This window comes from Melopsittacus undulatus, chromosome Z (genome assembly GCF_012275295.1).
Source record: "Melopsittacus undulatus isolate bMelUnd1 chromosome Z, bMelUnd1.mat.Z, whole genome shotgun sequence".
Classification (NCBI taxonomy): Eukaryota; Metazoa; Chordata; class Aves; order Psittaciformes; family Psittaculidae; genus Melopsittacus; species Melopsittacus undulatus.
The window spans coordinates 79294540-79307401 of NC_047557.1; the positions used below are offsets into that span (position 1 = coordinate 79294540).

At 35.8% G+C, this 12862-nt stretch overlaps 1 protein-coding gene across 1 annotated transcript in view; it reads right to left on the reverse strand.

Annotated features, from left to right (window-relative positions):
- The window catches only part of LOC101875606 (uncharacterized protein KIAA0825), a 181079-nt gene that overhangs the window by 131220 nt on the left and 36997 nt on the right, over positions 1–12862 (reverse strand). The window contains 3 exon segments of the mRNA XM_034073242.1: positions 3962–4109; positions 7967–8375; positions 10160–10393. Coding sequence (XP_033929133.1) covers positions 3962–4109; positions 7967–8375; positions 10160–10393 — 791 coding nt within the window.

The following is a 12862-nucleotide window of genomic DNA, read 5'->3' on the forward strand; positions in this document are numbered from 1 at the left end:
TACTCATCTAATATATATATGTGGAAGTGAAAACCAAATGTTTCCTATAAGCTGTTATAATGTAAGATGGCTATTACATGATAAACTACACAGAAATATTTAAAGTTATTTTTTGACAGCATTAAATAATTACTACATGACTAAAATTAATTCTTTGATGAATATGTTCAAAAATACGGGAAATAAATATTCTCCCACTCTTAAAACCTGTTTTTAATTGTTTGAGCATTCAAAGACTGGAAGTCATTTATTATTTACATGGGAATTTTAGAAACTATACTGTAACAGACGCATGATTATTTTGGCCACAATCTTTTCTGTTTTCACTTCTTAAACTTCTATGTAAATAAATCATCATTGCATGCCAATAAAATGTTTTGATTAAACAGAGCCATTTTACCAAGAGCTAGATAATGAAACACAGATCTATTTGCCAGAAGGGCTACTGTGATTAAACAATTTATTGTTATTAAATTAAGTCCACATTGATAGGATTGCCTTAACACGGAGCTAGTACTCAAGGTGAGTCTTCATTAAGATGGGTGGATTCAAATCCTCCTTTTATTTTGCAGTACTCCTGAGATGATAAAAAATTTCAGAGGCAGGTGAGGGAGCATGTGAACTACCTGTCAAGGCACCTTCTGCTCCTCAGTGGGTCTTTATGAAAGAATAATTTCATCATCAGTTTAAACTGCTCCAACTGTGCCTGAAAAGCACAAGTTGTCTCTCAGTCAACATATATTGTAGCAGTTTCTCCCTTGTGTTGGCACTAGTGTATGTTGTGAAATCAGCCAGAAAGAAAGAAAGGTTTCAGCCATATATATAAACAAGCACCATGATTTCTAGTAGTAGTACAAAGAGGCAGTAGCACCATGATTTCTAGTAGTACTACAAAGGGCAAGAGAAAAAGTAGGACTGTTTTGCTCCACTGATTGCAGACAGTGGTCAGGACTGCCTGAGACAATCATGAGATTATGAAAACAGACAAAGAATCCATGAAAACTTAAAAAAAAAAAAACAACCCAACAAAATAGACTAATAAGAAAGAGAAAAATACTAAGAAAACCACCCCAAAACAGAAAAACCTCAATTAACCAAAACCAAAATACCCGCAGAAAAAAATCCAACTAAACCGAAAAGGCTCTGAAGACAGTTTTTTTTGGTTTAAGACGACAGTGTAACACATCTGTGAAAATACACTACATTACCTACATTTTATCACATAATCCCTAGACATCCCTAGGGCAACCAAGCCCTCTTGAGAACAGAAGCAGATTCTGTAGGTTTTTTTAGCAAAGATACTGGAAATTGCTGTGCATGCTTGCTAGGGTTTGAACATTTTGAGTGGTAGACAGTTCACCTCCCAGTACAGGCATTCTTCTGTCTTTGGAATACTGCAGACTAATGTTTTGACACAGAGACTTATTAAAATTTGGTAAATGAGTTACTTTAAGAACCGCTTTAGTACAGCGTGTATTGTAGCCTCTGAAAATTAGTGTTTCAAAAGTGTGAAAATAGAAATTAAATAATGTTTTAAACCTGTGAGCTATATCCTCACTATTATTGACTGGTCATGAAACCAAGTAGACAGAATATTATTGAGCCTGACAGCTCAGGAAAGTTGGCTTCTCTCTTGTAGGCATTAGTCAAAAAATGCTTTTAAAAATTATTATACTCTTAGATAAATACATGAAGGACAATAGGGAGCTTTGAATTCTATGGTATCTATTCTAGATCTTTATAACATAATAGCTCTATTTCCAAATACAGCTTCTAAGAACTATATCCCTTTTCATCTGCTTTTCTAAGGAAAATTATTAAGAACAACAATTTTCTGTCTCATCATTTTGTTCTATATTCACAGGCAATTATTAAGTGGTGTAGCATAAGGATCTCCAAACTAATTTTAAGCATACGATCACTTGATTGTCCAAGGAGTCTCCAAACAAAAGGATGGATGTTTGAACAGGCAATCAAGTCTATTTTTTGATAGTTGGGCACACTAAAAGTAAAACAGTATTGCGTTCACAGTAAGTGAAAAACGATATTGAAAAGTGCATTACAGTAATACCACGCTAAGCATTAAAATGTTTTCTAATGGTTTCAAAGGCAATTTGAAGTAATATGGTTACATCCTTCTGTGACTTAAGCTGGTCAGGATTCTTTTTCTTCTTGTTTTTTAAAAAACAAAGCAAAAGAAAAACAAGCTTTTGTTGTTTTTTTTTCACTGAGAAACATTCCACATTTAACAAGCTCTTATCAGCTGTAGAAACTCAAGGAAAGACACCTGGGATGTGGAAAGTCAGTCTAAAGTCCCTCTTACACCTAATTCTCTCAGCATCTTACTTCCTATTGGAACTGCTCCACTTTGTATAAATAACCAAATACTCACAGGAGCCAGATCTTGCTCAGGGTCTCCAGAACCTGATATAGGCATTCTACCCCTTAGCTAGATTATGATTCTATTTTTGACCCTGGAAGTTACAGAATGGATTTTACAATTTCTACAGGGCGAAACAACTCCAGCAGGGGAAAAGGATAGAGTTCCATGCTGGTAGCTAATGGTCTAGCGGTTTGGGGAGTTAGTCTGGATGTGGGAGATGCATATTCAATTCCCTGGTCTAAACCATGCAGAATGAAGATTTAAACTTGCCTGTATTCGGGCCTCTAGGTGATTGCCCTACCTACTGCATTACATGCTATTTTCGGAGGTCTTGCTCATAATTTTTTCCTCACTCTGTAAGAGTAATCCTGAATGTGCTCTAGGTGAAAAGGTTTTGATTGAACTGTATTACAGTAATAATTTTCAATTCACTTCCTGAACCATTTAATTCATTTAATTATTTGAGATGAAACTTTAAAAGATTCTGTATTGTATTAATATTAGGTTGCCATCTCTACATACCTGCTTACTTTGCTTCTAAAGCTTCCAAACGTAGATGCATAAAGGTTGCTTTTAAGAATATACTTAAGAGCTAAACAGCTGATGTGATTTTCAGAAGCACAGTGCCAGTACTGAGCTGCTTTCCTTCACACTGACATAGCTGCCTAATTGTTTTTTTTTTTTAAAAAAAAAAAAGAAATATCTTGGCTTATGCCTATATTTGCATTATTTTACATTTTATTATAAACACTTCTGCATACTTGCAATGATCTTAACAGCACCTGCTTACACATTCAAGGAAAAGTAATTTAGTAATTAAAGCTAATAAATAGAACTTTCTTAATTAAGCTGTGTAGATCTGTGTTATCATACAATTTAAGCAAACCTGTGCCTATTTCAGTGTATGAAATCAGAATGCTTTAGGTAACTTTGGACAATTTAGTACAGCATTAGAAATAATGAGATAATTTTTTCACATTGCCCAAATTCCATGTGCAGCAAACAAATCTGAATTTGTTTACAGTGATTTCAAAAGCACTTTAAATGAACAGAGTTATCTAGATTAAGGAAGGTTTTCATGTGGATGCATTTAGCTCCTCAGAACAGCCCTAGGGTTGGTTTGTTTGTTTCTTTCTTCATTTGTTTTTTAAATAAGGAAAATTGATTTACCACATTTCATTTTACTTCCTATAACAGTCATTTTCTCAACATCCTTGCTGGGGGGGGGGTGGGGGTGTTGGGTTTTTTTTGGTTTTTGGAGGTTGTTTTTTGTGGGTGTGGGGGGCTCAGCTTTCAAATGCCTAAAATGTATCTATGGTCTACAGAATCTGAAGGAAGTTTATGAGCCTTACTACTGTTTAAGTACATAAATAAAATCCATATTGTTTTCCAGAAAGTATTCTTTTCTACACAACTGCAGAAAAGCCTAAACTGAATGGATTCCATTACAATACAATATAGGATTTCATATTGACTTTAATAAACATTATCACCTCCTTGACTAACCCTTAGCTGCCAACAGACGCTGCCTCAGGCCAGTACACACCTAATTGCTCGGTAAAAAGGTCGTTTCCTTACCTCATTGAGCTGGATGATGTGATAAATCTGCCTCAGGTACTCGCTGCCACCTGGTTTGTGGCAGATATCCAGGACCATCGTGTTTATTTTCTGCTCAGTGAACCCAATATCTCCTTCTTCTAACGTTGCACCTACTGTGGCTGAGGCACTGGCATATAGAAAAAGTGCAGATATTCCTAAGTTAAATTTATAAAAATCAAAATATGAATCTAAAATCAGCTAAAATCAGCTTAAAACCACAAAGATTTGGGTTGCACAAGACAAATGTTGCTGTATAAACATCTAATAAGCCTTTATAGAAATACTTAATAAATGTTAAATAAAATGTTTTTAGTATTAAAATGTAATTATTTTAATCTGAAAGATGAAAACAGTAAACATTTGCTACTTTATGGATATATAAGCAGCAAATTTTTTTTTCTTTCCCACTAGAGTAGTATCTTTGCCACCAGAAATGGCATTTGCATTTGATCTTTCATACATTTTTCTTTGCTTGTCGCTGTACATATCAAAGACTAATTAAGATGTCAGAAAGGTAGCCATTACTCTAAGTATAGGTTAGAAGTTTTAAACTGAAGTCGTTTTCTTTCCATTGGTATGATGGTAATCGTTTCAAAGGTACATACTTGGCACTTGTTGCACTTTTTACCCTGCACTTCTTTTCTCCTTAAAGGTGTTTGTGTGAAACTGCTACCAAAAAAAAAAAAAAATCTTACAGTGACCATCCAAAATGCCTTGAAAAACATGCTTTCAAAACTAGGACTATTGTCAGATTGCTCTCTCTACATACAAACATGTTACCAGCTTAACATTGTATGCTGACAAAATATTAAAGAAACAAAGAAAGGTACTTAAACTAATTATTGTCTTCAAATATGAGAGCTGTGACACAGGTATATTTTGGCATCTTGACACATGTCAAAAACTTGAAAGACCAACAAGAATATATTATTAATTCTACAGTCATTACTGAATTAATTAAAATTCTATGAAAGAAGCATCCTGAATATAAAAAAGCACATTTTTTTGAAGTAAACCCAAAAAGCTCCAATGTATTTTGGAATGATCAGCTGTATGTTGTAGTTTACTGTTGAAAGTGTGCCATGACTACAAAGTCAGTTCTGCTGAAAGCTGCTGCTTGACCTCCAGGCACACTTAAATGCTATACAGCTGCTGGACATTAAAGCTGATATTGCTTCCATATGCAGCTGCAGAACATCCTACAGAGCAAGTAGTTTCAAAACATAAATTATTATTTTGTTGTTTGCTGAACAGAAGTAAATGATACTTTGCTATAATTTTACAAAGAAGCTTCGAAGAAATTGATCTTAAAAATTAAGGCATACTTAAGACTGATCTTTTGATGCCACATACAGATACAAACTGAATTTCTTTCCAAACTCCTTCATGACTGACATTGAAAAAAGTTGAGGACCTCTGACAAAGGAGTGTATCCGTGTCAGTACCCAAATTGCATCCTTTCCTGTCTGTCAGTGTGCAGGTGAAGCAGATGATTGGATTCAGTCACTGCTATGATTAATGAGTTCCTCTCTGGATTTGGGACTGCCTATCCATCATGTCATTAGGAAGAATGTGCCCTGAAAGAGGCAGACCTCAGCTAAGGAATAACTGCATTCATCTGAATCTGTATATGCACTCAGTCAGCCAAGTCAGGGTCACCATGATGAAAAACAATAATCTTCAACTCGACAAATTACTTTACAAAGACAGGCATTTCTTTTCTTCTCAGAATGCGTGTTCTTAAGAATCTAACGTGGCTGTTTACAGCTCTGGGGCTACCATAAAATGAAGGTTATTTTAATGAATACTAATGCTTTCAGGCAGTACACAGGACAGGCAATGCATGCAACTGATGCTTTCTTCCACTGAAGATTTTTTTCTGAAATCTTCCTAAAAACGAAATTTAATTTGTATGCCACAATGGAAGAAACTATGTAATAGTTACAGTTCTTATGTAGCTAGCAGTTCTGATAACAATAATGTAACACAAAATCCTGCGAGACTTTTGCATATAAAAATTCAGTGCACTTTAAAGATGATTCCACAACTGTGTAGATGAATCACAAAAGTTTGAAATTTTTGGGGTTTATATTATTCCATGCTCTGGATCTATTAAATGTTCATAAACATTTCTAAAACATATATATATAAATGCATGTGCATAGTTACCCACAACAATCCTTTAATAATTAAAAGGTTATACAAAACATAAATTTACCCCAACTTAGATTTTCAATTATTATTTCAAATAAATCACATAAACATCACAAGTCTTCTCTTGAGAGACCTGCCTTTAGTTTACTGATTGTGGCTGCTACTTAGTTTAATTGATATTCAAATTTCAGCTTTAATATATTAGTTTTATAATTTGCATTTACAATAAGATTATACCTCCACATTGCATATCTCAACTATTTATTAACAAGATACTTTTTCCCTGAAATTGACTCATGATGTTTGAATAAAAAATGGCAAAATAACATTTATGCTAGACTTCTATTGCAGAAATCCCCTGTAAGTCAAGGGACTTAGTGTAGTCGCTGCATCATAGTTTTTTGTAACTACTCACAAATGCATAGGTAATGCATTCTTAAGCTTAAAATTAGTTACCCTAGTCACAAACTAGCACTCACTTTGGTTGGCACTGTAGACATACAGGAAACATTTCCTCACATTAATTTCTCACAGTCCTATACTTGATAGCTAATACAGCATTTTTGCAGTATGTTAGAAAAGCAAGTAGAGTGATATACTGAATTAAAATTCTCAGCTTCAGAAGTGCAAATCCTGAAGTTTTAGTTTTTCGAGGTTATCCACAATATATTCTTACACTGCATTTATATTTTTAAATACCTATTCTCTCAGTGACATTAGAAATCATAGTATGGAACCAATCTATTAAGTATCAATCTACACATTACTATTATGTTTTTTTATTCTATGACTCTTTCAGTCACTAGCATCTGGCTTCAATCTTTTAATTATTGGATTGGAGCTTGTAAATTAGTATTAAATGGAAATATAAATATTACAAAGGTCAATGTCACTGACATTCATGTGACACTATTACTACTTAGTCCTACTCATGTCAACCAACTCCTTATAGAAACAGGATGCTGTCCCTTAAAGAGCTGTATGAAAGTCTGTTTACTGGTATTGGTGACCTATCATCAATATATCCTTTGTCTCTATGGAAAATTACTGTCAGGAGAGAAACAACTGCAACCTTCAAGAATATTAATTGTAAAAAAGAAGTCTTACTTTCAGTAGTCAACAACTTAATTCAGTAAGTCATGTAACTCCAATAAATGTAATACTGGAGAGCTGATAAATCATGTTTTTACAAAATGGTACATGACTTCAACATCAAACCAGACTGGACTAGGATCAACTTTGACATGAACACAACTCCCTGAAAAAATCATTATAAAGTTTCCAAACTCTTGGACTTTAATGTCAAATCTCCAGGGAAGGGTTGATATTTCCACAGAAAGGCACAGCAGGGTACTCTCTTAGTCCTGTTTTGATATACCCTACTTGCCTTCAGGGTTTGCTACATTTTAAAAGGAAGTACACTTGCTATTTAATCCCACATGAACACTGAAAGCTTTTCATAGAGTCACTCTTAATTTAATCACTGTAACAAAACTTAATATATAGATACACTGTGGTGCCTTCTAGTCAGCATACTTATTCACATTCTGAAAGATACACCAATTAAATTGTTCATATTTTTGGATCATCACGAAAATATGAAATCTCTGAGTACTATGAAGACACTTTTCCAATGAAATAACCACGGTTTACTGTTTCACCAACTAAGTTGCAAAAACATGCTATAAAGCCATCAATATTAAGTACTAATCAATTTATTAGGATCACCACTCTTTTTTTAATTAAATTGAACTATACCCATAAACACAATAATACTCAGTAAAATAAAAAAAAATACAACATAGCATTTGAAAAATACAATGTTCTTACCAGTCCATGCTCAATTTTCTTGCCTTCAGCAACTGGCTTTCAATCCAGTTTGGTCTTTGCTGTTCAATGCTTTGTATAACCTTCTGGATCACTTGCTTAGGGCCACTTTTCTGTTTTCCCATAATACTTTCTAAGCACACATGAATTAAACTGAGTTTTTCTTTGCTCCATCTGTCAAGTGTTGCACCTGTTAAAAGTTCTGCAGTATTTCCATCCTCAAATATTCGACATATAATTACAATCAAGTTCCAGACAAGCAGACCAGCTTTCTTCAATTCAGCAAAGTTTCGTGACATTTTTCTCTCAGCCAGAAAAAAGAAGTACTTAACTGGGGGAGGCAAACATGCAATCACTGTAGGTAACTTGCTGATTACAATAGATACTGCCTGAGCTGCAAGCCTTGTGAAGCCTTAAAAAAAGAAAGAAAAGAAGATATGATTAACATTAACATTCTAGTTCTATCACAGCATACTTCTGAATGTTGTATGATAATTTCTAACTTTCTTTGTACAGAAATGGGTAAAAAGCTTAAGTACTCAACACTGTAGCTTGACTTCTATTGTGCTCCCTCCACAAAAATCCCACAAAATCTAAACAATAACATGAATTAAACCAGAGAGCCTACAAAATTTAGAATTCAGACTGAAAGTCTCTTAATAATTAGTCCTGATGTGCACAGTTATTACAGAATACATGAAGAAGACAACACCCAGCTATTCTGAATGGTAAAAAGTTGTTTCCAAAATTGTAGTGTAATATTTTTAGACCTTCATGAATAGAGCAGTGCACTACATATCTCAGGACATTACATATATGCTTAATCTTTAGTTTTCTTAGTTTTCTTTTATTATCTTTTACTCACTTTTATTGATCCCTTTCTATGTTCAACCCTACAAAACTTGACTCTATCAATTTTCATACAAGCATGCATGCTATATAGCACAGCATTTTAAACATTCCAGGTATTAAAAGTAGAAGAAACTACAGTGAATATGGTGCTCAAAACCCAAATGAAAAAAATATACCAAAAGGTGAACCACAATATAGAGTCAAGATTTAAAGAACCACCCAAACAAAACCCTGACAATACAAGAAACCCCCTGACTCATTGCATCAGTATTGTTAACTTCTTAAAATTAAAACTTAAAAACAAACAACAAAAAAGCCCAAAACCACACACACAGAGAAAAAACTCACAAACTCCCCTAACTGCTAGATCTGCTTTAGGTATCACACACCCAATTTAACTTGTAACCAAATCTGAGCCTTATGTCCCAGCTTGCATACCAGTTCAGGCTTAGTGGTAGCCTAAAATAGACATACAAGCTCTGGATTAAAGTGATATTGCAGTACGAGTGCAGTGAGCACACTGCTGCATAAATGTGCCTCAACCTGCTGAGGAGAATATACATGGAAAGAAAGAATGGATTGATACCCTGGCTTGCCTGCAATCTACATATTCAAAACTTATTCCAGAATATACTGCAGTGATGGTACTATAGTGAAAATACCTCAGGTAAGATTTTGGTGACAAATAAATTTATGCTGAAATGTTTCCAAAAGTCCCTTTTGAAATGATAGAGGCTTTAGGCACTGTAGGCTATGAAAATATATACTGGAAATCAACTTTACATCTAACCTTCAAAAGATCTTCTATTACATGTATTATTTCTCTTTCTTCAGTAGCTGTTTCAACAATCCAGCAGCATCATATTCTGTAACAGTTTCAGCACTATTCAAACACAAATTGCTGTGTTGTAAAGCTGGGATAAGTTGTTATTTCAGTCAGCATTATTTATCTAAATTTAAACAGTCCTGACTGAAAAGATAATTAAGAACTGGTTACAGCAGTTAAGACAAGAGTGTAGACATTATGCCTTTAGTCTGCCTTGAATCCCAATTTATTACTGCCAGATGCTAAAAATATTTTCAGTATTACTATTATCAGTACTACAATGCTTATTATTTTAAAAAGCTTGTTTGTGTATGCATTGGTGTAAGCCTCAAGTAAGAATAACTGAATTTTAACATCAAGTGCTTTGAAAAAAAAAAACACACAGGATGTTTGGAAATAATTTTATTCATTGTCAAACTGCAACACTCACAAACTCTATTTAATTTTGATATGCACCCATTTAGGCAGTAACAAGCTTTTATGACAAATTGATAAAACAGTGTATAAATTTCACCCACATTTCCCAGATTCTTTTCTCTTCATTTCCCGAGGAGTGTAATTCCATTCTTTTGGAATCGTTTTCAGTAAACTTTCAGGCACTATTTGCTTGTGTTGGTACGTTCCATAGTTTTCTGTTGCCTCCCATGAATGCATCAAAGAAATTATCTGCTTCACAATACCCTTGACGGAATTAATCAAAGTCAACTTCAAGCATCTGATAATTTCTGGCTCCGACTCACCACAACTGGAAACTTCAGAAGGAAAAATTATTAAATATTCAGTAAGTGTAGTCACTTGTGCAAATCTGCTCAATAAGTGTTTCAGAATTCATATGGAAAGAAAAGTAACAACATTATGAGTCATAATAACTTAGACCTACTGACCTGTTAGCGAAAATAAAAACAAAACAACATAGCATCTCATACCATCTTAATACAGTACTGTCAAAAACGTAATTTAATTTATTTCCTTCATCCTCCTTTCTCCTTCAATATGTTTCTAAAAATTTAATTTAAGTTGACACCTTCCTTTTCATATGGAATACATGTAATTACTTGTTAGACATCAATGAAGCAAATAGATATAGCTGTGTTTTTTCTACTTCCTTGTCTTGATAATATTAATGAAGTTGCATTTATTAGATACTCAAACTGTTACACTAGGGAACAGCAAAGGAAGAAAAGATATTTTGGAAACAAAAATGGCATACAAATAACAGTCATTATTTGTGCATGTTGAAAATAGACCACGCAAAATACAGTTCCTGACATTACAAGAAGTATAAATCTTATCCATATTCTTATACTACAGAGAATTGTGGAGCAGCAGGTACCAGGAAGAGTGCTGGAGGACGTAAGAGGGATGTCTTTTGACATGTTAGGTCCTTTCCTCTATTTTGCTTGTACTTTGTTGCTGGTCTAAGTTTCAGCCTTTTTTTTTTTTTTTGCATGGCCTTTCTGGAAGCTTCCATGCAACATTTCTTTTTTTTTTTTCTTTGCTTTCTCTTACACCATAGACTGCTACTTTTTGAAATCCCATTTTTCTCTGAGGAGCATCTGAGCAGTTTTACCACAACTGTCTCCTATTTTATGATATTCATAATTGTATGTCCCCCCTTGTTGGGGTCGAGCATGGGCGCTTGAACAGGCCTACAGCAAGCTGTGAGAAAGTGAACTTAGGACCCCAGGTTAAAAGAAGAAGTGTCAAGATCAGCAAAACAGGAATGCAATAACAGGATGCCAGTAATTGCAGAAGCATGATGTAACGCTAAGCTGAAGCGAAGGATGTGAAACCAATCAGGAGAGGTAAAGGGGAGCGTGTATCCCTCGTGGGCAAAGCAAAGCAGCCAATCAAGTAATGCGTGATCGCGTGTAAGACAGTATATTAAGAGCAGCCTTGTATCAATAAACGGAGCATTTTGTGAACCTACATCGTATCGGTGTTTTCTCCCCTCCACCTGGCCGCGGCATTCTGGTGACCCCGACGTGATACCAGGAGAGAGAGAGACCGCGGACGAGAGAAGGTGGAGATCCCGGCTGCCCGAGAGAGGCAGGCTGCCCGAGAGAGGCAGGAAAGGAGCTCAAATTACGTGGCCACGGCTGACCGGTGAGTCAGGCAGACTGCGGTCTGGTTCGGGATGGGTTTCGCTGTATCAGCGATAGAAAAGGCTACGCTAGAAGGAGTGCTATGCGTAGCGAAGAAAACAGGGTACTCGATACCCCGACAGGAACTTGTGGACTTTTTATTTTGGTGCCGACGAAGGGGGTTGTTAGAAAATATGGGACAGTTATTCTCCAAAGATCAATGGCGTAAGGTAGGGGAAGAATTGTGGGAGTCGGTGAAGCTTTTAATCTCGAGACTTGGGAGAAAATTACTAAGGAAGAAGCCCCTGATTTATGGATGTTTTCAGTCCTTCTTAAGGTGAAGGGAGCAACCCTTAAAGAGACAGACCTAAAGTTAATGTTGAAATGGTCGAAGACACGTTACCCAGAGATTTATGAGTCTACCGGATTTGAGATATCCTTGTGGAATGGGGCAGGAGTTAAGCTGTGGAATGCAGCCACGAAAGGCAATGATGCTGTGAAAAGTTTGTTAGTCATTTGGAGAACTGTTTTAGAGATGTTAAAGTAAAAAAAAAATGAGATCATGGAGATCAGCATGCCCCCCCCCCCCCCCCCCCTTCCCCGAACCTCCACTGGTTGCCGCTGCTGCAGCGAAGATTGATGTCGGGGATGAAGATGATCCTTTCAACCTGAGCCCTATTGACCCCGAGAAGGAGCCTGTGCATGTTCATCAGTTTGCTGTTGCTGCTCCTGAGATGCCTGATAATGCCGATGCTGACCTGGATGGTGCTTTTGACCTGGAGCCTATTCATCCGGAAAAAGAAGCCTGATTTATATCCCCATATCCTCATGATAAATGGGTAGCTGTAAAGGGAGAAGTGAGATGGGTGGGGGATGTGGATGTATTGCACAGTTTCCCGTGGTGTGTGTGCTTCCCACCCGAGATGGGAAGGTCTCTTGTATGCTCTTATCAGCGGTATTGGGAAGAATGTGTCAGACCGTGGAGTTGGGACCCCATATACAATTCCTTTGATACAGTCTCTCTGTGATACTCATGTACTAGAAGTTGGTAAATATAAGTATGTCCAAGTTTCTATCGACCCTTGCAGACCTTTATAGATATTGCTGGCAACTTCTTCCAACATAGGCTGGCCACCT